This window comes from Carassius carassius, chromosome 10 (assembly GCF_963082965.1).
Source record: "Carassius carassius chromosome 10, fCarCar2.1, whole genome shotgun sequence".
NCBI classification, from domain to species: domain Eukaryota; kingdom Metazoa; phylum Chordata; class Actinopteri; order Cypriniformes; family Cyprinidae; genus Carassius; species Carassius carassius.
In genome coordinates this window covers 25,699,859-25,727,015 of record NC_081764.1, presented here as the reverse complement: position 1 = coordinate 25,727,015, position 27,157 = coordinate 25,699,859, and the positions used below count along the sequence as shown (strand labels likewise).

The 27,157-nt window shown below is 36.8% G+C and overlaps 3 protein-coding genes and 1 long non-coding RNA gene across 6 annotated transcripts in view; 1 reads left to right on the top strand and 3 right to left on the bottom strand.

Annotated features, from left to right (window-relative positions):
* The first annotated feature begins 1,820 nt into the window (after positions 1–1,820).
* Positions 1,821–7,417, top strand: LOC132152005 (zinc finger BED domain-containing protein 4-like). Of its 3 annotated transcripts, XM_059560622.1 has the most exons (4): positions 1,836–1,951; positions 2,019–2,228; positions 4,628–4,888; positions 5,619–7,417. In XM_059560622.1, the coding sequence occupies exons 2-4, from the start codon at positions 2,061–2,063 to the stop codon at positions 7,356–7,358; spliced, it is 2,169 nt and encodes a 722-aa protein (XP_059416605.1). In that variant the 5' UTR covers positions 1,836–1,951; positions 2,019–2,060; the 3' UTR covers positions 7,359–7,417. The 3 variants fall into 3 exon arrangements, with proteins under 3 accessions (XP_059416604.1, XP_059416606.1, XP_059416605.1); XM_059560621.1 differs by having other exon boundaries at positions 1,821–2,228; XM_059560623.1 differs by lacking the exon at positions 4,628–4,888 and having other exon boundaries at positions 1,826–2,228.
* A 5,082-nt stretch (positions 7,418–12,499) lies between these two features.
* LOC132152003 (proteasome subunit beta type-3) lies at positions 12,500–15,442 on the bottom strand. Its single transcript, XM_059560620.1, has 6 exons — positions 15,253–15,442; positions 14,550–14,734; positions 14,349–14,456; positions 13,155–13,332; positions 12,952–13,046; positions 12,500–12,670 (listed from the first exon to the last, which is right to left on the bottom strand). The coding sequence occupies exons 1-6, from the start codon at positions 15,253–15,255 to the stop codon at positions 12,622–12,624; spliced, it is 618 nt and encodes a 205-aa protein (XP_059416603.1). The 5' UTR covers positions 15,256–15,442; the 3' UTR covers positions 12,500–12,621.
* Positions 13,815–14,342, bottom strand: LOC132152004 (uncharacterized). Its single transcript, XR_009436460.1, has 2 exons — positions 14,120–14,342; positions 13,815–13,973 (listed from the first exon to the last, which is right to left on the bottom strand). It is a non-coding gene; the product is annotated as an uncharacterized LOC132152004 (long non-coding RNA).
* A 5,658-nt stretch (positions 15,443–21,100) lies between the features above and the next one.
* Positions 21,101–27,157, bottom strand: part of LOC132152321 (protein unc-80 homolog) — an 84,733-nt gene continuing 78,676 nt past the window's right edge. Inside the window, 5 exon segments of the mRNA XM_059561107.1 lie at positions 21,101–21,763; positions 22,441–22,658; positions 24,673–24,790; positions 25,974–26,055; positions 26,770–26,826. Coding sequence (XP_059417090.1) covers positions 21,431–21,763; positions 22,441–22,658; positions 24,673–24,790; positions 25,974–26,055; positions 26,770–26,826 — 808 coding nt within the window. The 3' untranslated portion in view covers positions 21,101–21,430.

The following is a 27,157-nucleotide window of genomic DNA, read 5'->3' as shown; positions in this document are numbered from 1 at the left end:
ATGAAGAATTCTTATATTTATATATATTAAAAGACTAACATGAATAATTCTTATATATATATATATATATATATATATATATATATATATATATATATATATATATATATATATATATATATATAAGAATTATTCAATAGGCCTAGTCTGGTTGAATATTAACAAAGGAGTTTATTTCTTGATTTCACATTGATCAATTCGGCTCCCAACATAAGAATGTGGGCCATTTCGGTGATGACTTTTGTCAAGTTAATTATCTTTCAATTGCAATAATGTATTTACTAAAGGCACTTGTATGTTCTTACATAAAGAGAGTGGAACAGATCAGCTGGTGAATGTTTATGATATTTGAATGACTGCAATAAATGCATTTTATTGTTTTTCTGTAGTAGTTTTCTTTTTGTGATTTACTCAAAAGTTGAGGCTTTACTGTACTATAAAATATGCCGCTGTGGTAGAAACATCATTGTATACTGTGAATACAAAGAACAATTATCTCTTAAAGATTCTACAACTTTTGTGCAAGAATTTTTTATTGGGTGTTGAGACATTTTTAGACATCAGTCATCAACCTCAACAATAGTGACAGTCTACAAAATAATCAAATAAACAGATTAGCTCTAAACACAGCTGCAAAATGTCAACAAAAACAACTGCAAAAATAAAATAAAATAGTAAATAAAGAAAAGAATAGGACAATTCAGATGAATAATATATAGTGCATGCTGGGAGCCATGGATGAGTTATATACTATGCATGAGAATTCAGTATGGTTTTGTTGATTGCCACTGAGTTTCATTTTGTGTCTTAATTATAGTAGTTTGATACTTTTTGTACACAATGTTATTAAAATCCTTAATAATAACAGATTCTCCACTGTTGGATCTCATGCTGTAGCCTATCACAGGGTTAAATGTATTAATAGCAAAACACACCGTGATTGACACACACCTTTATGATCAGTGTTTAGACTTTATTAATAATGTTTGCAACTCAAAAGTAAATATGCACTTAATGTAGTTATTTGAATATATTTTACTGTTATTTACCACAAATAAATAAATAAAATCAAACTTACTAATAGGTTATCCCAATCTTATTTGCGTAAGTTTTTTTGCGCAAAATTGTTGGGGGATAATAGCCTGTGCTTGCCTGTTGCATGCGGTTGCATGACATGAATGGATATGTAGTTATTTTCTTTACAACATACAACAACTGCAGAGGAATCTGATCCTAACCAAAGTAAAGACAGATGAAGCTAGATGCCCGACTCCAAGACCCAGACAGCCTCATAAAGGTGATCCACAGGACACTCCGTTAGCAGCTCATTGTTTTACATTTATGTGAGATAAAGGACCATTTATATCCAAATGGAATGCAAACCGAACAAAACCTAGAAATATATATTTCACAATATAAACTGCTTAATCGGCCATTTTAAGTAAGATTTAACATTACTAAAAATGTGTTTGTGTGCCTGTGCGTTTAACTTGAATAATGTCCAACATATATCTTTTTTAAAGCAGTGGGTAATTCACTCGTTGATTTGCATAAAATCTACTTTGCGATTAATTGCTAGTGCAGCAGAAATAGCGCAACCTTAATGTAATTCGCTTGCAATGTATCTGGTTGCTGCTGCTCTAATCATAGTAACACCGCTTGGATTGTGACTTTGTACGTTTACTATTTAACTGACCAAATTAAATAGTAACAAGTTTTTTTTTTTTACTTGTAATAAAACCATTTGAGACCCCTGGTAGTGTATCTGCCCCGTGCTAGCAGAAGGTGGCGGTAATGAGCTATTTTAGTTTGCCCCACGCCTGAAACAACAAAGGGAAGAGAGAAGAAATTATTCCTGAGGAAATGCACCTTTGTTGTTCGGTAGTAACGGATACGTTATTTGGATTACATAATTAGATTACAAAAACCAAGAGTCTGCCAATAGAATATGGTATATTTTATTTTTTTATGACACGATTACACATGAATCAGCAAGAGTAATTGACTGTTTTTGTTAGTACGCTTTCTAAGAGCTGTCCACGCCGGAGCTTCGTGTGAAGATGGAGCGGTCTCGTTCAGCATTTGACCACTGGATGCACAAACACCACTTCACGTTCAGAGACACAAGAGGAAGAAACATTACTGTTCAGTGCAACCTCTGCCTACCAAAGATCAACATCTTATCCACTGCAAGGGACTCGACGTCTAATCTAAAGAAGCATTTGGAGGTAACGTTAGGCTAACATGTGCACGTTTTCTCAGTTTAACACCCAACGATTGTGTTTTTATTGTATATTTGAGTTTGTGGTGAAAACAATGCAAAAGTATACCCTTTTTGGTAGATTCTCGGTGGAGTACAGATAAAGCTTTTGTTGCACTGCTATATGTGAATACAAGGAAACGAAAATATGATCGAATTTGGTGGCTCATAAACACATGTAACGTTAGGCAGTGATTTTCACTTTATCTGGTTTTCATGCGAAGTTTTAAGCGAAACGTGGAACAGATGATCAACAAAGTGGGAGTGGTTTTGAGTCTATAGTAAATCCATTTCTTTTAGGAACCGTGATAAGTTAGATGTTAGAGTGCCAAATTGGGTCTGGTATTATATAATATCCAATATCCATAAATGAAAAGGCTTAATTTAAAAAAGGATTGGTGTAACGTTAGGTGAGAAGAACTGTTCCTGACGTTTCTGAAACAAGCTCTTGTTCTGCGAACATATTAATGATTAAATGACAAAAACGTTGGTAAAATACATTTAGGGCAAATGTTAATGTAAGACGTGGCCATTTGGGAAGGAGTAGTAACCGCATGTATTTTGTTTATTGTGCTCTGCAGAAGGAAAAAAATGGCGCTTATGTCACTATTATAAGTTAATAGGCAACGGACTCTTACTGTATGTTTGTAAAATAAAGTTTAAACTATCAAAACATGCATATCCTCCCTATATTTACATTTAAAAAAAGCAAATAGTCGTCTGAGAAAATGGCGGACGGCGGCAGTGGATCTGTCCATAACGTTTTAAAGGCGGGCTTAGCGAAGTGTTTGACTTTGATTTATGAAAAATGTTATGTACGAAATCGACCCCTATTCCCTATATAGTGGATATCATGTAGTCTACTACACGAGAAAAGAGTGAATGGAAATTGCAGATCGAATTGAGACTATGATGTAAACATCGTGCGCTGGAGAGAGCTGTGGACGGACAGGTGCGTAAATAATCTCGATAATATTTAAGTAAAAGTGTGGACACTTGAGTCAAAATTTTACTGAAAAGTCCAACTTTCTAGACAAAAATATAGGCTACTTGAATGAAAGTAAAAAAAGGACAACTCTAAAATGGCATTAAGTATTGTAAAAAGAAATAACATACTAAACAAACAAAAAAAGGTATTTAACATTTTACCATTGTAGAAACCTTTTCAACAATGTTTCCATCAACGGGAAACCAATTGAGACACAGGGCCCACAACTGATCTAAATTTTCCATTTAGAAATATATTGCCCATTCTCAATGGGAAAGTGCCCAAACAACATCACTCAGAAACATTGCTCAAAAAGATGCCTCGTGTGTTTTGCGGTGCCAGTTCATTGCTTCTATCTGCAATAATTGTTTGAGTCACTGTTTTTTCTGTTTGTTTGTTTGTTTGTCGCTGAAAATACTGAGATGCGATTTAGCTCTATTAATCAGCATATCATGTTACTAATTTGATTGACGCGCATGGTGTAATTACAAGTATTCAGTTTAATGCACTTTAGTAAAGTCCAGTTCCCCCAATATAATACTTAAATTTAATAAGCAAGTAAAATTACTCAAGGATTTTACACCTCTGGCTGTGAGGCTGTCGCAAATAAAAAAAAAAATGTATACACTATCATTCAGCAAGAATATTACCATTTAACGTTAATTTTCACGACAATTTTTTTGTTTGTTTTCTTGTTTTAATAAGGTAAATGCTTAAAGCCTCAATCAGTATAAAAACAATGTATTTACATTTACATTTATTCATTTAGCATGTATTGAATTGTTTAGTTTTGTTACACTTCATACTGGTATTCGTACATCGTGTAATTGATAATAAAAATACCTTGCGGTAATTCCTTACAGATTGTGCAGTTATACTCCTCTTTACAGTCTTTTTCTCTAGCTTTCACCAATAAAAATACCATAATCATGGATTTTGGGTATTCTTTAGTTTTTGAGGATTGTAGCATTACTAGCATATAGTGCTAGGCGGTTTGGTCAAAAATTTGTATCCCGTTTTTTCTTCTTTTCTGGTGATTTATCACATTTTTTCCCTGACTGGACCTTTATATGAAGTTTTCATAATGCACTATATAAGGGACTGGGGCAATTTCGGAGACAATAGATGGTTTAGGACATGTTCATTATAGTATGACAAATAATTATCATTCATCAAAGCACTTTATCTGTTGCAACTAGCAATGTAATGGTATGATTTTACGGTACACGGTTTAAATACAGACATTATTATAGTCCAAGAAGGATTCTTATTTTTAATAAAACCAAAGAAAAAATGAATTATGGTTATATTTAATCTACGTTTAATTAAGAGAGAGTTATAAAATGTCTAAATTGCGACTTTTTCCTCTTTCATTTAAGTGTCACTCACCTTGCCAGATGCGCAAACGCCAGCACAGCGAAATATCGGAGCCTGAGCCTCTTTTTCACCCATCCAAGCGGCTAAGGTCTGCTGTATGGGAGTATTTTGGGTATGTAAAAGACCCAGGAGGCACCATCAATGTTGATGGTTATCCAATTTGTAGAATGTGTCGGAAAAAAGTGTCTGCTCGGGCAAGCAACACCTCAAACATGGCGCACCATCTCCGTGACCACCATCCCAAGGAATTTGCAAAGATGAATGTAAGTGGAAATACTGTAAATTGTTGATAAATAAAAGGTAATAAATTAATGATCCCCCTTCATAATTTTCACAAAAATCTTATGCAACAAATTAGTGCAGGCCGACTGTTTAATGAAGAAACATTAATAAATACAATTACTGTGAGGGAAAAAACTGCAATAAACAACAAATGTAATAATTTACTATTCAAATTATTAACTTTTTCGTTGTACCGTGATGATCTCATACCGTTACACTTCTAGTTCAATTAACCTCAAAGCCACTGTCCCACTGTGTCCAACATGTTAAAGGGATAGTTCAAACAAAAATGAAAATTGTCATCATTTACTAATTGTCAAGTTGTTCCAAACCTGTAAGTTATTGTCTTTTGTGAAACACAAAAGAAGGCATTTTGAGAGAATGTTGTGACCATACAGTGAATGTTAGTGGGGTCAAAAAAAACATTGGATCCCATTGACTTTCATTGTTTGTACAAAAGCAGTTTCAAGATGGACTCATATCCTTCATAGGTCATTCATTCATTATTGATTTCAATTCTGGAAGACATAAATATTTGCAAAATACTCCTAATGAATGAATGAATCTCTATTGAATGTAAATTTTTCTAGTGCGATACATACTTATCATTTAATGTCTTAAAGTGTTTTAGTGTGTTTAATCTGCCTTGGTTTCACCAAGTTTAAGCACAGAAAATAAGTCTTATTTTGATTCATTTTCTTTGTCCTCCAGAGAAAGCATTCTGTGGTGTGTAGGAGAAAAATAAGAGATACACCAAGCAGCGATGCACCAAGCAGTGATGGACCAAGCAGTTATGGACCAAGCATTTTGGAAAATCAAACGGCAGAACCATCTGAAGCAAAAGAAGCTAAGATTGATCCCACAATTTATTATCAAACATCGCAATCAAGGCTAAATACCCTGGTTTTCAATTTCATTGTGGAGGATGTGCAACCTATTTCCATTCTAGAGCAACCTGGTTTCAGGAGGTTGATCGAAATTTTAAGCAGGGGCAAAAAAGTCATGAGTCAAAATGCTTTTATCACCAAACTTGAAGTAGCATTCAATAAAATGAAAGGGGAGCTAAAAGTGAAACTCGACAAAGTGAAGACACTATGTACAACTGCTGATGTATGGTCTGTGCAGGACAGAAGTTATTTTGGAATGACTTGTCACTGGCTTGAGGACAATCTAGAAAGGAAGTCTGCTGCTCTTGCCTGCACAAGAATCCCCATCAGCTACACTTGTGAAACCATCATCGCTAAAATTCAAGAAATTCATTCGTCCTATAACATCGAGAGCAAGGTTCAGGCCACCGTCACTGACAATGGTAACAATTTCATTAAAGCCTTCAAAGAATTCTCCTCTGAGGATGACCAAGATGTGGAGCAAAGTCATTTTGAGGATTTGGGCAGTATTCTTTGTGATGGAGAAATGGGTGGAGACTTCTTTCTGAGTTATTTCTTGCCACCCCACCAACGGTGTGCTTCTCAAACACTGAACTTGATTGCCTCAAAGGATCTAGCGGATGCTGTCTCAAAGGGACAGACAGGTAAACTGCACAGCAGCGCAACTGAAAAATGTGCAGCAATATGGCACAAGGTCCAAACTTCCACCGTAGCTGCTGATGCAATGGAATCCATTGCGAAAATGAAATTCACATTTCCTTGTCTCAATCAGTGGAGCTCAGAATACTATGCCATTAACAAGCTGATGTCACTTACTGATTCACAGCTCAACGAATTGACCGAAATCTTAGGTGTTCCATGTTTTACACCTGATGAAACTGCGTATCTCACAGAATATACTGACGTCTTCAAACCAGTGGCTTTTGCGCTTGACCTTCTACATGGTGAAGACAAGTGCTTCCTTGGCATTGTGATACCAACGTTGTTGACCCTTAAAAGGAAGCTTGAGGAAAAGGCAGCAAACACCCGCCTTTTCTCCAAGGTCATCGACAGCACTGTTAAGGCAATTGACTCTCGCTTCAAGCAGGTGTTTGGCAGTTCTGATGCCAGATTGGCCACAGCCACCATGCCACAGTTTAGACTCTGGTGGTTACCAGAAGATGAGAGGGAGAGTCTTCGAGCACAGTTGATCACTGAAGTATTACAGGTCGACCAAGGGACCGAAGAAACCGAGACCAATGGAGGCTCTGTTCATGAGGATGAATTCTTCTCGTATGGACCTGGAAGTTCTGCCAACAAAGGTGGAAAGAGGGAAGCATCAGAAGAGGTGTGGCTGTATCTTCAGGGCACAAACAAAGATCTGAAATGCTTAAATGAATTTCCAGGAGTGAAAAAAGTGTTCATCAAGTTCAATACAACTCTACCCTCAAGTGTTCCAGTACAACAGCTCTTCAACAATGGGGGCAATATTATGACCCCAAAAGGACATCACCTCTCAGATGAACATTTTGAGCGTGTACTCCTTTTACGTTACAACAGCAAAATCACCACTGCTTTGGAATAATTCATGGAGTAATACTACTGTAAATAGATTCTTTTTATTTTTGTATAGTTAACAGGATGTATGTTCTGTCCCTTTTTACACCCCCCCCCCCCCCACACACTTTAGTTATTCCACAAAAAAGCATGTGGCACCAAAAAGCTTTGGTAAACGTTTATTTCTTAGTAAACATGCATACAAAAATAAATGTTACTTTTAAAGTTTAGACTAGTGGTTCTAGAACTGTTCATACAACATGTTAGTCCTAGAATAATCTAAATGTATAAAGATTAGTTCTTACTCTAAATCATGATTTGATGTTAAGAGCTGTTGCTCAATGCTTTAAAAAATGCATAACTGTAACCATGATAAAGCACCAGGGGCCCGTTTCAGAAAGGAGGTTAAGTGAAAACTCTGACCATGTTAACCCTGAAATGAGGGAAACTCTGGGATTTCCATTTCAGAATGGGAGGTTTGTCAAACCCGAGAAAGCAGGGTAGTCAAGCCCATTTCTGAAAGAGAGATAACTTACTCTGTAAACCTAACCTGGTCGGGACTTCTCATAGTCGTGGTGCACGTGCTAAACTCAGTCAACCTACTCCGATTTGATTGAACGAACACAATTTAGCTGTTCTGAAACTGAAAACTCAAGTTTCCCATCTCAGAGTAAGTTTCAACTCAGAGTTAGTTAAACCTCCTTATTGAAATGGGCCCCAGGTTGCTTAATTGCTTGGCAGTCATAAACTATATCACATGGTGGAATAATTGTCCATTCTGATTCTTGTTACTAATAAATGTATTTTTTGAACATTGGTCTCTTATTTTATTGTTTCTACAATCTTTTAAGACCAGCAAGATGCTTAAAAGAGATACTCCACCCCAAAATGAAATTTTTTTAATTAATCACTTGCCTCCATGTCGTTCCAAACCCATAAAAGCTTAGTTCGTCTTCGGAACACAATTGAAGATATTTTGGATGAAGACCGGGAGGCCTGTGACTGTCCCATAGATTGTGAAGTAAGTTAAGCTGTCCAGGTCCAGAAAAGTATGAAAGACGTCATCAGAATAGTTCATCTGCCATCAGTAGTTCAACCTTAACGTTATGAATTCAATCTCTAGCACAACTTGATTATGCAGCAAGATGATGATCTAAAGCATGGGAGGAAGTCCACCTCTGAATGGCTCAAAAAAAAATAAAACAATTGGAGTGGCCTAGTCTAAATACTTGGACCTAATTGAGTTGCTGTGGTTCATGGACAAAAGCTTTAAAATTTCCTTTAAAGCCACACATTGGTGATTTTGCCATGATTGTGTTTAAGGCAGCTAATTTGTGTTTTTATTTTTAGTAAAACCCTATACAGTCTTGCTTTAAGCAGTAATTTTGGGAGAAAAGAGATGCTTTATATTATTAGGAGACTTTATTATTTATGAGACAAGCCTTTATTTAAAAGAATTGTGTTTAGCTATGTGAGCCTTTCATAAAACCCTTGGTACTATAGTATACATGATGTGAGTGAACTTTATTATGATCTGAGCTGTGGTGATACAGGGGCGTCAGGCTTTGTTTTTAGAAGACTACAGTCCTGCAGACATTAAAAAACAAATATCAGAGTTTTAATGTATTCATACTTATTACCCAGTTTATTACTTCCCATTATTCATAAGCATTGTACATCTTGTAAAAACAGTATCTCCTTTTCAATATCCCAATTATATTTCTTACTAGGAAGAGAATACTGGCAATTAATCCTGGCTGCTGTATGCTATAACATAGAACAGTACTGAGAGCCAAGCTTGCCACAGTATGCATTAATACCAGTTGTACAATTTTAATGCAAGATGGTGAAGAATCACCGATGGTGGTAATCCTTGTAATCCCACTTTACCATATTGACCCGAATATAAGACAATGTTTTTTTGGAAATACATCAATAATACACCCACAACAATAGGTGGCGCCAAAAACGCATAAAACGAGTGTTCATGAAATAAGTAATGTAAGGTGTGTTGTAAAGATGTCGAGTGAAAACAAAAGAAAACTAAAATGCTTACAGCGGCTTGAGTCGTGACTGTCATTAGCCTGATATGGGACCAAACTTGGTCTGTAATTGATTTTAAAACATAAGACTACCCAGATTTGAAGACTACAATAAGATGTCACTTCTACTATTAATACAATTTTGGTAGGCTACTATGAGATGGATGGACTAAATGTTATATAATTAAAATGTGCTACCTGTTATTTTTATGGTATATCAAAAAGTGTTTATTTTTTAAATGTGATTATTGTTTGTACATTTATCAGTATTTACCATACTTTCAAAACAAAAATTGAAATAGGAAAAATATGGAATATGAGAAAAATTTAGGGGAAAAAATTGTTTTACAGAGAGAGAAAAAAACAAACAAGATTTGGTTTTCAAAAAGCCTTTTTCCAAAAGGTCTGGAATTTTGAAAAAAGGGGGTCGTCTTATAATTAGGGTAATCTTATATTCGGGTCGATACGGTATATTGTGATCACTTGTCAAAAGCTATTGATATTAGCAGTTCAAAATGTAACTATAAGGGTTAAAAATATCAATACCAGATGATTTTACCTGTTGATTTTGCAGTCCTGAGGAAAAAAAAAACATTGATTATCTACATGTATCAAAAAAGTATGAAATTATATAGTATAAATATAATAAACATTTATACATAGAAATTGACAGATTATCAGTTCAACTTTTAGGAATATTGTGTTTGCTGGGAAACTTGCACCAATGAAAAGCACATGAAGCTGAACATAGATTTTTGCTTACAAAAGTAAAGTATGGAAAGTCTTAAGAGTAGGCACGAGAAATAAAAGAACCCAGTGGTCAGTGAGAAGAGGTTTACACAAGGTTATGGGTTAAAACACATCTGTCAAAGTTTTTACACAACTTCTCCAATAATGTGTAATGAGAAAATGTGATATTAAAGGTCATCTAAAGAAAATGTGAATATCATGGAAAAGTTCTTTATTTTTTGTATCAAATAAAACTTTCTTTTATTCTAGATTCATTGCACACAAACTGAAAGATTTCAAGAGATTTTTTGTTTTAATTCTGATGGTTATGACTTACAGCTTAGGAAAGTAAAAAATTCAGTATCTGAAAAGAATTGAATATTTTCTCAAAGATCAATCTAAAAAGGATTTACAAAACAGAAATGTTCAAGATCTCCAAAGCAGGTTTAATTATGCACTCAATACTTGGTTGGGTCTCCTTTTGCATGAATTATTGTTTTAATGCAGCGTTGCATGGAGGCGATCATCCTGTGGCACTGCTAGGTGTTATTGATGCCCAGGTTGCTTTGATAGTGGCCTTCAGCTCCTCTGTATTGTTTGTCATGTTACTTATATTCCTCTTCACAATACCCCGTTCTCTGTGAGGTTCAGGTCAGGTGAGTTGGCTGGCCAATCAAGCAAAGTAATATAATTTTGGCACTGTGGGCAGGTGCTAAAGTCCTGCTGCAAAATTAAATCAGCATCTCCATAAAGCTTGTCAGTAGATGGAAGCATTAAGTGCTTCAAATCTCCTGGTAGATGGCTGCATGGACTTTTGACTTGATAAAACACAATGGAGCAACACCAGCAGACGTCACTGCACCCCAAATCATCTCTGACTTCAAAACTTCACACTGGACTTTGGATTCTGTGCCTCTCCAGTCTTCCTCCAGACTCTAGTCTAGACCTTGATTTCCAAATGAAATGCTAAATTTACTTTCATCTGAAAAGAGGACTTTGGATCACTGAGCAACAGTCCAGTTCTTTTTCTCCTCTGCCCAGATTAAATGCTTCTGACATTTTTCTGGTTCAGGAATGGCTTGGTTCTAGGAATGTGACAGCTGTGGCTCTTTTCTTGAAGACGTCTGAGTGTGGTGACTCTTGATGTGCTGACTCCGGCTTCAGTCCACTCCTTGTGAAGCTTTCGCAAATTCTTGAATCTGCTTTTCCTGACAATCTTCCCAAGGCTGTGGTCATCCCTGTTGCTTGTGCACCTTTTCCTACAACACTTTTTCCTTCTAGCCTATGAATTTATTTTTATATAGTACTCTGTGAACAGCCAGCCCTTTCTGCAATGCAGCAATGACCTTCTGTGGCTTTCCCTCCTTGTGGAGGGTGTTGATGATTGTTTTCTGGACAACTGTCATGTCAGCAGTCTTTCCCATAATTGACGTTAAATATTCTAAACTAGCCCAAGAGGTACCCAGTATTTGTACTCAAAATTAATAAAACTAATCAAGCTCAAAATGAAATATTCTAGTTTTTTAGAGATACTGAATTATTTTCCTAAGCTATAAGTCGTAACCATCAGAATTAAAATAAAAAAAACTTTAAATATTTCAGTTTGTGTGCAATGAATTTAGAATATAAGGAAGTAAGCATTTTTTTTTATTAAATTACAAAAATAAAGACCTTTTATTATAGATACAGAATGTTGTATATATAAAAATAGGATTTATATATTGTGGCATTATTGTGGAATATACTCTTTTTATACACAGGTGATCAGGGTCTCTGGACATCTTTCTTCTGCTGTTCAGTAGTCGTTGTTACTGTGACTTTATCTTAAGGACTGTTCCACATTGTTTAAATTCTTTAAAATAGAGATCTGTGAAGCTTAATATCTTTTAGAAAATTATCTTTAAAATATTCTAAGGGGACAAATCTTTTGTTTTTACCATGACTTTTATGTTTCCCAGACCCTGAAACAGCAAAGCTTGCCCATATTATGGAAGTCGATATCTACCAGCAACTGTTTGATTAACGTTCTTCAAAATATCTTCTTTTTTTAACAGTAAAAAGAAACTCAGAAATGTGACAGCATTTTCATTTTTGGGTGAACTATCCCTGTAAAGTCGCAATGAACCAGAAGTAGCATTTTCATAAACATTGCCATTGTTTTCAAATTGTTTTCAGGCCCCCAAAATGCCATTGTCTTCCAAATGAATGGCCAAAACATGTAAAAAAGTTTTCAGTTTTAAGTTACTCCCCATAAATGTGTGGAGATGCATGGATCAATTGTTTACAATAAAATCTATAAGCATTCAGGAAACAAATTCATTTCTTTAAAATGTCAAGAAATAAGTTAACAAAAATTAATAATTTACAAACATCTCTGACCACATAACTGGCAAAAGAGTAAATATTAGAAATGTTTATTGAACAAGTACATTTCGATGATGACAAATGGAACAAAGCAAATTCTATTTCAGTACAAAAAATGGGGTTGTAGGAGAGAAAGCATAGCAGTAGTAATTTTCACTAGTCCATCCTGGCCTTCAGGGTGCGTGTGGTTATCTTATCCTTCTCACTGTGAAAACAAATACACCAATTAGCTCACTGAATTCAACTAGAAATGTAAAAATTAAAAACTTCATCGTCTTGAAATTCATTAATGAATCTGTACCATGCATTACTACAATCAATTCGACAATAAATCAAGCAAAAATAGCTATACAATGACTAAAGCAATTTTATGTTCATAAAGTTCAGTACAAATGACAATCTTGATTCAAATCAGTTAACGTAGTTAAGAGTTACTGATTGCCATAGTTTAACTAAGGTTGATGACATCTGAAAATATATATTTACATGACATGAACAACGACTCCCATTCCAGACACTGCATCCCTGTCAACAGCGTTCAGCATGGCCTGTGAGATGGTCTCAAATAAATCCTCTGGGTTCTAGAAAACACAATCAAAAGCACACGTCCGTAAGATTACCAGACCAAGATCAGATAAATCAGTCTTCATGTCCAATACAGTTACATAGTCTTGTTCTTCTCTACTTACCATGTCAGGTTCCCACAGGGACTCACACATGCCATACATCTGCTCTGAGCAAGTTCCACTCACAACAAAGTCTTCTGTCACCATTGGGCATCCAATAAGGTCAAGGGAACAGATGAAGGGTTCAAAGGTCTTTGGGTCCAGACCAGCAATCACAGGCTCAATGTAGTACGGCCCAAACCTGAGACAAGGACATGACAGGTTTCAATTCTGTACACAGTGCACATGGGAATGTTGCAGAGAAAGACATAAGTGCTAAACATTACATATCAGGGCAGTGTCTCAAAACCCTGTTCCTGGAAACACAGCAACAGTACACATTTTCCAAACTTTTCCTAATCTAACATATCTGATTCAACCCATCAGCTCCTTAGTAGAGACATCAAGGTCATTCAAAATAAGTACTGTTGGTGTGCTTCAGAAACGGTTGAAAAACACTGTTCTAGGGATGGGTTGCATGACTGACAACATCTGATTAGCTGATTTAGATTTTGACAGTGTTCTATGCTTTTTAGCAGGTCTACAAGTACTGTCAACATGAGACTTGCTGATATCTGCATTTAAACCAGTTAAACCCGAATTATGCTGTAGACACACTAACACACAAAACTGTTACAGACACTGCAATGGTCATATTATGATGTCACACTCTTTTTTTAAACAACATTTACTACGTCCAAAATGTAAAAATATGTATTCATTCTTTTCAACTGTACTGCAAACCAGCAGATTTCAATGTTACATTCTTTTAATTTAGCTAAGAGGTCACAGTGTGACCTCTCAATCTTCTATTGGTCACATGTCTTTCTGTGTTTTTGAAATCTGAAATGCCACAAAATTGCATGCACGTTGTTTAGTATTATAACACACCGACTAGTTGATTTAGAAAGGTAAAACCAAACTAATCATACCAATAGAACACTTTAGCACCCACTTACTCCCATAAAGCACTGTGAATGAGTCAATACTTTTATATTTCTCCATTGTTTTTAATTTGAGATTGTAGTTTGCAATGGGATTGTAGTTTCTCTTCTTTATTAATGCCGTTAATTACAGCACCTTTGTCTGATTTTCAACAGAATACTCTTTTGCTTCAGATCAAAGTTTGTTATGTTGTGATTTCCTTCCATTTCCAGTTATGGTTTTCTCTTTGGTGCCAATGAACAGTGACTAGCAGGTACAGACATGCATTTTTACCTCCTCTCATACAGAAGGTTGGACACCATGCTCATGAAGGTCTTAGGCTTGATCTGACGACCTTCCTTCAGCTCATACAAGTTCAAGCGGAACTTCAGTCTTTGAGATCTAAAACAAGAGAGAAAGGTAAAAAGTTACAACCAAATACAAGTGTTATGTTTAATATCAAATGTTATAATGCATCTGACACTGTATTCTTACACTGTCTGTACATCTGTGGCAAGGCCTGCCAGCCCGATGAAGAGTCTGTCTCCCATAGGGAAGATTTTCTGGAAGTCGGTTGTAACCATCTGTGCCTGGATGCCAAACCTCCGATCTGATGCTATTGCTACGCATTCCTTTCCACGCATTGCCATGACGGCACCTCCATTATATGACATAATAGACTATGGGTAGAAAATAATAAGACAATAAAACTCAATTTTTCTATACAGTCAATACATATTTCAAAAAGTTATATAGGCTTAAAAACTATTTGTTATCCAATGCATCAGAAAAGCTTATGAAGGATAACACATTTGATAAAGAAAAGTTCTACCGAATTCCCCTTTTAATACCGATGCATTTATGAAAATTATTATATAAAATACGTCTACACACAAGTGATCACCATCCATATTTAGCCCAGGCAGGCATCCAAGTACAACACTTAGTTTCGTTTTAAATATGATCGACTTAAATAATCCAGCTCAAAAGTACACGCTCAATAAAGCTTTTTATGCATGTGAAGTCAACTTAATAGACAAAGAAGTTCCTTATTAAAAAGCAATATGAACTGCAAGTTAGGACAAATAATTTGATAACTAATTTCGTCTGGAAAGATGGGATGGCTAATGAGCTACAGTGCTAATATAGACAAATACATTAAACAAACATACTTGATTCTTCAAACCTGTTCACTTACCATGATGGCAAATGTAAAAAGCAGGCACTGATATTAAGAACTGGTTTAATGATTTTATTATGTTGTGCTGAAAATAAAGCCGTAGACCGGGTAACACACGGTGACTACACACTTTCTCTCTTTCAAGAGCTGCTAGTCGTTCCTGCTGCTGACGTCATTTCCTCCAGCCGCGGTTCCTACAGCGCCCCTGCTGGACAACCCCCCTACTGTAACATACACACACACACACACACACACACACACACATACATACATACATATATCGCACGGGAGAATTTGTTCCCCTTTTCAGGGATTATGATTCATTTTAAACGGAAAACAACAAACCCACAGGAGCGAAAAGACAGGAGAAGAAAACAATGCTAAACAAAACCAAAAAATAAAATGGATTCGGAGGATGGAGTCTATAAGTGCAAGTAGCAAGTTTCAGAGCAAAATATGTCGGTTTATGATTAGCCAGAATTCTTTACCTTCTTCACTTCTCAAATGCAACAGTAACAGCATGATCAGCATGCTGTTACTGTTGCATACACCAGTATCGCGAACGTTATGTGATTCATTCCATCTTCAAATGTGGTCAAAGGCAAATATCTTTCTTTACCAGTCGTCTTTGTGCATTTAGGGATTGATGCCAACACGGCAGATCTGATTGTATGGAGATTCAGTAAAAACTGTCTGTTTAAAGGCAGTAGAACAGTAGTGCTGTTGTTCCTTGTCTTGTCCACATGCTTATTTGATGCTGTTGATCTGTCAATCTACAGGCTGTATGTGAAAGAGAAACAGCTGGTAGGGAAAATGACACCTGTATGGGTTCTAAAAAAGTGGGAGAATCTAAAACAGAAGTACAAAGTGATGTCCTCATCTGCTCAGGAAGCTCCTCCCATCAAGCAGTGCAAGGAAAAGGACTGGTTGACAACCCTGCAGTAGATGGAAATGAGACAGGAGGAACGAGAGACAAGCTTCAGAGAGAGAGGATGAGAGAGATAGAGGATCGAAGGACTGTGGACAGAGAAGAAGTGAGAGAGAGACAGGCGCTGGAGGTGGAGGAGAGTTGGGAATGATAATTGTTTGCGAGACAGGAACAGTGGAAGAAAGAGATGCTGGCTAGAGAAGAAAGGCAGGTAACACTTTAGTATAGGGTCCAATTCATACTGATAACTAGTTGCTTATTAGCATGTGTATTATTAACATATTGGCTGTTTATTAGTGCTTATAAAGTACATATAATGCATGACATCCATAATCCTACTCAATTCCCTAAACTTAACAACTACCTTATAAACTATAAGTAAGCATCAAATAATGAGTTAATTGAGGCAAAAGTTATAGTTAATGCTTAGTTAATAGTGTGAATTGGACCCTAAAATAAAGTGTGACTACACTTTACACTTACACAAGGGACTACAGAGAAATATAGGAGAGGAGAGAAAGAGAAGCTGCTGCTAGAGAAGAAAGGCTTTTTAAGCTCCTTGAGACATTTATGGCCAACAATTAAAATTGGTACTGATACAGTTACATTCCAAGAATTGCCTATTTTCTACTAATAAACTCTTTTGCATCGCCATCATGTGTCTAGTTATTTTGAATCTGAGAACTAGTAGTTAGTATTAATCTTTCCTTAGAGAAAAATGGTATATGTGAGGATTTCCAGTCAGGATTTAGACCGTATCATAGTACTGAGACTGCTCTCCTTAGAGTTACAAATGATCTGCTCTTATCATCTGATCGTGGGTGTATCTCTCTATTAGTTTTATTGGATCTTAGTACTGCATTTGACACAATTGACCACAACATTCTTTTGCATAGACTTGAACACTTTGTTGGCATCAATGGAAGTGCATTAGCATGGTTTAAATCTTACTTATATGACCGCCATCAGTTCGTAGCAGTGAATAAAGATGTATCATATTGATCACAAGTGCAGTATGGAGTACTTCAAGGCTCAGTACTAGGGCCGCTACTCTTCACGCTTTATATGTTAGCCTTGGGAGATATCATCAGGAAACATGATGTTAGCTTTCACTGTTATGCTGATGATACTCAGCTCTATATTTCTTCGTGGCCCGGTGAAACACACCAATTTGAAAAACTAATGGAATGCATAGTCGATATAAAAAACTGGATGATGAGTAATTTCTTATTGCTAAATTCTGAAAAAACAGAGGTGTTAATTATAGGACCCAAAACTCTGCTTGTAATAACCTAGAACATTGTCTAAGACTTGATGGTTGCTCTGTCAATTCTTCGTCATCAGTTAGGAACCTAGGTGTGCTATTTGATCGCAATCTTTCCTTAGAAAGCCACGTTTCTAGCATTTGTAAAACTGCATTTTTCCATCTCAAAAATATATCTAAATTACGGCCTATGCTCTCAATGTCAAATGCAGAAATGTTAATCCATGCATTTATGACCTCAATGTTAGATTATTGTAATGTTTTATTGGGTGGTTGTTCTGCATGCTTAGTAAACAAACTACAGCTAGTCCAAAATGCAGCAGCAAGAGTTCTTACTAGAACCAGGAAGTATGACCATATTAGCCCGGTTCTGTCAACATTGCACTGGCTCCCTATCAAACATCGTATAGATTTTAAAATATTGCTTATTACTTATAAAGCCCTGAATGGTTTTGCACCTCAGTATTTGAATGAGCTCCTTTTACATTATAATCCTCTACGTCCGCTACGTTGTCAAAACTCAGGCAATTTGATAATACCTAGAATATCAAAATTCTAGGTATTATCGGCAGATCCTTTTCCTATTTGGTGCCTAAACTCTGGAATAACCTACCTAACATTGTTCGGGAGGCAGACACACTCTTGCAGTTTAAATCTAGATTAAAGACCCATCTATTTAACCTGGCTTACACAACATACTAATATGCTTTTAATATCCAAATCTGTTAAAGGATTTTTAGGCTGCATTAATTAGGTAAACCGGAACCGGAAACACTTCCCATAACACCCTATGTACTTGCTACATCATTAGAAGAATGGCATCTACGCTAATATTTGTCTGTTTCTCTCTTATTCCGAGGTCACCGTAGCCACCAGATCCAGTCTGTATCCAGATCAGAGGGTCACTGAAGTCACCCGGATCCAGTACATATCCAGACCAGATGGTGGATCAGCACCTAGGACCTCTACTGCCCTGAAAGACAGCAGAGACCAGGACAACTAGAGCCCCAGATACAGATCCCCTGTAAAGACCTTGTCTCAGAGGACCACCAGGACAAGACCACAGGAAACAGATGATTCTTCTACACAATCTGACTTTGCTGCAGTCTGGAATTGAACTACTGGTTTCGTCTGGTCAGAGGAGAACTGGCCCCCCCAACTGAGCCTGGTTTCTCCCAAGGTTTTTTTCTCCATTCTGTCACAGATGGAGTTTCGGTTCCTTGCCGCTGTCGCCTCTGGCTTGCTTAGTTGGGGTCACTTCATCTACAGCGATATCGTTGACTTGATTGCAAATAAATGCACAGACACTATTTAACTGAACAGAGATGACATCACTGAATTCAATGATGAACTGCCTTTAACTATCATTTTGCATTATTGACACACTGTTTTCCTAATGAATGTTGTTCAGTTGCTTTGACGCAATGTATTTTGTTTAAAGTGCTATATAAATAAAGGTGACTTGACTTGACTTTCACAAATGCATACAAATCAATTGGTAATTACAAAGCAGCTTTACAGAAAATTTAAGTTTCTACATTATATTTAGTAATAGCTTATCAGTGGTGACTATCTCAAGTTGATGTCCATATGGCAGAAATGTATGGTAAAAATCAAGCAGTTAGTTAATATCATTTAATTAACCAGACAATCCAGCAATGATTACAAGTTGCGATCAAATTTATAGCAACATTTGGTCATTTTGTATGTTGTCTGAGGGTTGGCATCATCTGAGGTAATCTGATGGCATCATCTCTTCTCAGGTGTTCGGTCATCTCAGGTCTTTGTAAGGGCTGGATCCAGACTGAAGCTTGTAGAAACAGAATAGAGAAAAATAAGTGTAGCTGCTGTTGCAACTAAGCAAAAAATTATAAGGTTCAACCCAAGCAAAATAATTTTAATGTGCATTTGATCATATGTAACTGAAGTAGGGGGTTATGAGATACATTATGTGAATGCTTGGCTAAAGAGATGTGTCTTTGATCTAGATTTAAACAGAGAGAGTGTGTATGAACCCCGAACATTATCACGAAGGCTAATCCAGAGTTTGGGAGATTAATGTGAAAAAGCTCTACTTCCTTTAGTGGGCTTTGCTATCCTAGTAACTACCAAGAGTCCACAGTTTTGTGACCATATAGGGAATGGTATTGATTGTAGCATGATATTAGACTAGTTAGGTTAGAAAGAGTTAAACCATTTAGGACCTTAAAAGTAAGTAGTACTTTGTAACTGTAACAGAACCTAATAGGTAGCCAATTAAGACTAAAATTGGAGTAATGTCATATTTTCTTGACCTGGTAAGCACTGTAGCAGCTCCATTTTGGACCAACTGTAGATTGTTTATTTAAGATGGAGGACAACCAGCTAGCAGTGTATTACAATAGTCCAGTCTAGAGGTCATGAATGCATGAACTAGCTTTTCTGCATCAGAAAAGGGTAGCATGTTACGTAACTTGGCAATGTGAGATGGAAGAATGCTGTTTTTGTACAGTTTTTTTCTCCGAAATGAATTGGATAAAATTATTGGTCATCCAGTCTTTTATATTTTTAACACACTCTGTTAGCTTAGATAATTTAGAAGTTTCATCTGGTCTTGTTGAAATATATATGAATATCATCAGCATAACAATGGAAACTAATCCCATATTTTCTAATAATATTACCAAGGGGCAACATGTATATCAAAAATAGCAGAGGGCCTAGGACAGATACTTGTGGCACTCCACACTTTACTGGATTTAATTGAGATGATTCCCCATTTAAATAGACAAAGTGATAGCAATTGGACAGGTAGGATCTAAACCATCTTAAAGCCTGCCCATAAATAGTTTTAGTTTTGTAATCGATCTATGAGTATGTCATGGTCTATAGTGTCGAACGCAGCAGTAAGGTCAAGTGACTATCAGTGAGATGCAGCCTTGGTCTTACGCAAGAAGCAAGTCATTTGTCATTTTAACAAGTGCAGTTTCTATGTTATGATGGGGCCTGAAATTCTTCATAGATATAATTTTTTATACCATGCTAATTATAATAAACCAAAAAGCCCAAACCAAACATGACATGATTAAATAATTTATTATTTAACAAATCCAACAGATAGCAACACATTAGACAAAAATCAATATGCCCACAAAGCAGCAGACACAGAAACATAAAATGTTGAGCTTTTACATTCTGAATACAAGGGTATGAGACATTGAGTTTTTTTTTTATTCTATTGACAATTTTAACACAAAATGTTATGTAGAAGATTTTGTGACGTTTCTGTAAAAAGGTTATAGTGTATTTTGAGTCAGTTTAAGTATTAGTTGAATTACATTGAAGTTAACATAAGAATCAACAACATAATCAGGACAACAGCAGGTAAGATGCTTAGAATATTTCCATTTAAATATATTAATATATTTTTTAATATATGTATTTAAATATGTATAATATTCAATTATGTTTTTTAGCTTAGTTCCCACTGAAATTTGGCAGATGCTTTGAATTTGTCTTTGCAAACAAATATTTGGCCAAAAACTTGGTATCAATATCATACAAGCATCTTTATATTTCTCAAAATATAGAAATATATTAGAATAAATTTTATAAATGCTTTTTTCTATATATTTTAAATATGTATTTTTTTTATATAATCCTCTAAAATAAATAGTTTATTAGAAGACAAATATTTAGAATACATCTATACAATTAAATACTGAGATTTTGTAGCCATTATATAATTTTCACAGAATGTTCCATTTAAAATTACATAATTTATCTCACTAAAGACTGAATTACTATACTTACAATTAGCTTTCATTTATGTGTAGAATTATGCACAGTGCTTCATAAATATATCTATTAATTGCAGAGAATGTCCCATGATAGCTTAAAATGCTTTAACTCTTGTGGGCAGGAGTTCACAAACAAATGTAAGTTAAAGTTATTCAGGAAACAATATCACAGGATATCTTTTCCCACTTTCTGTTAAACTAGCACAGTATTCAAGCTGGACATTCTCAAACGTGAGACTCATCTAGATCCAGGTCAACAGGGGACAAGGGGAGTGGAGAGAGAGCATGCGGTGTGAGCAGCGAGGTCAGGAGTGGGTTCTCCGTGCCACGGTCCTCTCCTACACTAAGGGAGGTGTCCGTGTTTTGCAGAAGTCCAGTGGTCTCATCCTCGGGACTTTCTCTGATCTGGGTTGGGACCAGTCGGGATGGTGTACTTAGGACGGGAAGGGGAGGAGGAAGAGGGGAGCAGGCTCTAGAAGTGGAGCTTGAAGCAGCAGAGGGGGTTGGAGAAAGACTGCTTCTTACACTCCCGTGATCTTTCCTGTCTTTATTCTCATACTGAGAGGAAAATTAAGCAATGGTTATATAAGCCATCATATTCAGAGGTATAAATGGCTACATTCAATTTTAAAGACATGCTGTCTCCACTCAACATTGATGCAATGCACCCAAACATACATAATAGAACCTTTCATATCCAAACTAGCACTTACCAAGCTAACAGGGATATTCTCAGAACTTCCATAACGTTCTGGCAAGGGTTATAAACAAATTTTCTTCCGGTAACTTTAATAGAATATTCGTTCAAAGCTATTTGGTTTTAACAATGGTCTTAAACCGTTAGCACAAAAAAACATTAACTATGCATCGTTAAAGGAACTTTCTTTATTGAAACGTTTTAGTTAGATGTTTGTCTTACATTTTTTAAACATAACAATTTGTTTCAGAATGTTCAGAGAAAATTAAAATGTAACATTCCCATAATGCTCGCAAAACATTCCCTTAATGTTTACATTACCAAGAAAAATTTTCCATAAAAACTGCACAGTCTGAATGTCATTACATTTCCGTTTCATAAATTAATGGGAATGTTATCAAAACATTCTTACAACATATGTTTTGTTAGCTGGGTATACACTTTGTAATTTTAAATTGAGGATGTGTGTAACCAACAACTCTGCAAGCTTTCATTTAAACAATGTGTTCTTATGAATGACAGTGGGGTAAAATCAGACCTGTGGCCATGCTGGTTTGTGCTGGGCAGTTTTGATGCTAGGTGATGAGGACTCTGATGCGGCACAAGGAGAGTGTCCTCCTGCAGAATGGCTCAGCCTCCCAACCTCTGTGAGCCCTGGTAGGCCACTGCTGGGGCTGGGAGTGGCTGTGGGAGATCTGCCAGCTGGTTCCTGCTGGGTCTCAGTGAAAGTGACAGACCTCTTTTGGTCACCTTCAGCTGAAGAAAAAATGATAGATTCATTAGACTTTAGAAATTCATTAGTATACATTATTACATCATGCAGTTTACTGGGAATCAAATTCATAACATTGGTTTTGTTAACACTAATCACTACAGTCTGAACTATAAGAAACTCTACCTGGTTCTCATAGTGGCCATTTACAAACTATCTGTCTTAAACTGGGAAGTTTTTGCTGGTTTTGACAAAATATTGATGTCTCAAAATTACCATTTAGTGGATTTAAGTGTGCCCACCCACACATTATAGTATATTATATTATATTATATTATATTATATTATATTATATTATATTATATTATATTATATTATATTATATTATATTATATTATATTTATACACACACGTGCACACACACACACACACACACACACAGAGAGAGAGAGGGAGCAATATTTATTTGATTCCCTGCTGATTTTGTAAGTTTGCAAATGTACAAAGAGATGAAGGGTCTGTAATCTTTATAATTTGGTTATTTTAATGGATAGAGACAGAATAACCAAAAAATCCAGAAAAAAAATCATTATATAAAGGCTAGAAATTGAGTGAATTAAGTATTTGATCTGCTACCAACCAGCCAGAATTCTTGCTCGCACAGATTGGTTATGTGCACATGTGAAACACAGATTAGTCCTGTCACTTTAAAAAGTTACTCCTAATGTCAGCGTGTTAGGTGTATAAGACATCTGTCCACACAATCTGTATCTTCCATTACAACCTCTCCCATCACCATGGGCAAGACCAAAACAAATGTCAAAGGATGTCAGAGACAAGATTGTAGATCTGCACAAGGTTTTAATAGGCTACAAGACCATCATCAAGAAGCTTGGTATTCACAAATGGAAGAAATACAAAACAACCATCAATCGTCCTCAGTCTGGTGCAAGATCTTGCCTCGTGGGGTAATGATGATCATGAGAAAGGACTACACGGGAGGAGCTTGTTAATGATCTGAAGGCAGTTGGGACCACAGTCACCAAGCAAAAGATTGGTAACACACTGCTGCAATGGACTGAAATCCTGCAGCACCCGCAAGGTCCCCCTGTTCAAAAAAGGAACATGTACAGGCCTGTTTAAAGTTTGCCAAAGAAAATATAATGATTCAGAGAAGGCTTGGGCGAAAATGCTGTTGTCAGATGAGACCAAAATTGAGCTCTTTGGCATTAAATCGACTCGTCGTGTTTTGAGCATAGTTTGCTGACTATGACCCCAAGAACACCATCCCTACAATAACAGAGGTGGAAACATTATACTTTGAGGCAGTTTTTCTGCTAAGGGTACAGGGCGACTTCACTGCATTGAGGGGCAAATGAACGGGGCCATGTACAGTGAAATCTTGGATGAGAACCTCCTTCCCTCAGCCATAACATCAATAAGTCAATAAGTCATCATTAAGTCTTCAAGGATTACAATGACCCAAAACATGGAATGGCCTAGCCAGTCTCCAGACATCAATCCTATAGAATATTTGTGGAGGGAGCTGAAACTTTGCCAAATGAGAGCCAAAGAGAGAATCTGTAAAGAGGAGTGGGCCAAAATCCCTCCTGAGATGTGTGCAACCCTGGTGACCAGCTACAAAAAACGTCTTACCTCTGTGCTTGCCAACAATGGTTTCTGCACTAAGTACTAAGTAATATTTTGCTTGGGGATCAAATACTTTTTTCATTCACCTAAATGCAAATCGATTTCTAACCTATATAATGTGTTTTTATAGATTTTTGGGTTGGTTTTTTGTCTCTATATGTTAAAATAAACCTACCATAAAAATTACAGACCCTTCATTTCTTTGTAAGTCGGCAAACTTAGAAAATCAGCAGGGGGTCAAATAAATATTTCCCTCACTGTATGTATGCATGTATATATATATATATATATATATATATATATATTGTTTAAATATTCATGTTTAATGTTAAATCTTCTGCACATAAGAGTCACTGATATTCATTTTCTTTTTTAAGTTACTGTAGATAATGCACAAACAACACGCACCCCTGTCGAGTGGTTTACTCTTAGGCTGAATGCCCCTGCGGGTTGTTGAGAGTCTGGCTCCTTGACGTCCACAAGACTCATCCTGCGCCCTCTGTATAGACAGCAGGGGTCGCCGTAGCTGCAGGACACAGTGCTTCATATTAAAGGGGTTATATGACGTTGCTAAAAAGAATATTATTTTGTGTATTTGGTGTAGTGAAATGTTTATGCAGTTTAAGGTAAAAAATAAAAACATTATTTTCCACATACTGTACATTATTGTTGCTCCTCTATGCCTCGCCTTTCTGAAACGCATCGATTTTTACAAAGCTCATCAGTCTGAAAAGCGAGGTGTACGCTGATTGGCCAGCTATCCAGTGCATTGTGATTGGCCAAATGCCTCAAGTGTATGAAATGTTACGCCCCTTACTATACTGTGATGCTATGTCCTGGCTTGACAACACAAAAACAATAAAATCCATTACAATCGAGGCATTTGTTGTATCCAGTGGGAACATAATTACTGATTATAATGTCTTACACTGTTTTTTTTTAATGCATTGCGCTGCATATCGCGCCACGTAAATGTAAAACCATGTTGTGATTGGAGAAACGACAAACAACAAGCGCAACTACACTGCTCAAAACTCGCGTTTGAATCGTCAGTTGCAAATTCTTTTAATATGAAAACGTACTTACAGACTGTGAGTTAGAAGCGCAGACCTTGCAAAGTTGGAACTGCACCACTTTATAGAAACAGCCTTTGTGCCACAGCCGGCATTGTAAGCTACTCTCCCAGGAAACAGTCCTCTGTAAAATGTGCTGCACACGTTGGAATATTTGGGTTGAACTGTTCTGGGACAGTGTTGTAAATACAACTTAACCCCTGATTTCTAGTTGTGTCCTCTTTTGGAAGGCCAAACAAAGTAGTTTCGCTTTCACACCAAATCATACAGCGTCTTAATGACATTGCGCCGGCAGCAGCAACAATACTACAGCAAGAATAAAAGTTACTTCTTCTTTCTTTGCATTTGGGCGGTGTTATGCAACTCTTCCCACACAGTGACATAGACATGTGGGGGCGTGTTTAAACGGGGCATTTTAGGAAGGCATGGTCAAGTCTTAACTTTTATAAAGAATATCTCTTTGGATTTGAGACTTTCTTTGCAACTTTAGGGATCTTATCTATACGTGAACAGCTTGTAACACTCCAAAGAGAAAGGAAAACTTTGCATCATATGACCCCTTTAATGCCTAAAATAATAGATAATACACTAAAAGCAAAAAATAAATAAAAATAAGACTGTGTTCTAAGCACTCACCTGCCTAAGTCCTCTCTTACGACCGAGTGGTGGCTGGATAAGCAGATTCTGCTGTCCTGGTTCACTCTGCACGCTGGTAACCCTGCCGAGTAAAACCGAAGGACAGACACACAATCGGAGCTGATGAGCTCGAACAGCCCGAAGAGCTGAACAAAGTCCCTGTTAAATCCTCCTAATAAATTGGTGAGTTAAGAAGAAATGTGTCCCATCCACAAATCCCCATCAGTCCATAGCCCTCCACCAATGAAACACAGCAACAGGGACGAATCAAGAAAGCATGAATCACAGGTCAGAACCTGCAATGTTATCCACAAAAAAAGGGCAATAGAGAATCTGGTATAGCAGTATGAGCAGGAGGATATAAACATCCAATATAAACTAAGCCATTTTGTACAAGAATTTGTCAGATTCATGTAATGTCAGATCAGAAAATAAGTCTAATTGTCTACTTTAATCCTGCTAGACCATACCCCCCAGTCCCACAGATTGGCTCCCCAAAGAGGAACTCCAATTTGAGCAGCAAAAAGCCTGAAACATGAGTGGACACCATGACGCCATGAGGCTCATTGGAGATGACATGAGTACCACAAAGTGATAAAACATAGACAGGCATCACTGTCCCTAGCCGAGAGAGAGAGAGAGAGAGGGAGAAAGACAGAACGAAATAGCGACTTAAATGAGAAGAGAAAGAGAGATCCTAGTGATAAATCAAGTTGGATGTGATGAACAGGGAAGGCAGGCCCAGCCCCGGCACACAGATGGTGAGACACTGCACACACAGGCCATCACACTATACCTAGACAGGTTACCCTCCTCCAGAAGCCCCTGGGATTCATCTAGAACATTGGGTTCACTGTAGAGTTGGGCAGGGAACAAGATTAGGGGAATAAAAAGAGAGACATGCAACTCCCAGCTGTAGATCAGCCCTCTCTTAAAGGGGTCATCAGATGCTACATGCACTTTTACAAGTTTTTTTTAACTGAAATGTGTGTTGCAGTGTGTTTACACAACTGCCCTATAATGATAAAATCCACCCAGTGCTTTTATCTACTAAAATCTTTACCCCTTTCTCAAATCGATCCGATCTCAGATGCCTGTGTTTGTAACGTCACACAGACAGGCCCCTCCCACGATAGTTTGCTTGACAGTAGCATTTCAGCAGACTGGACTGGTGTCTTACCTTA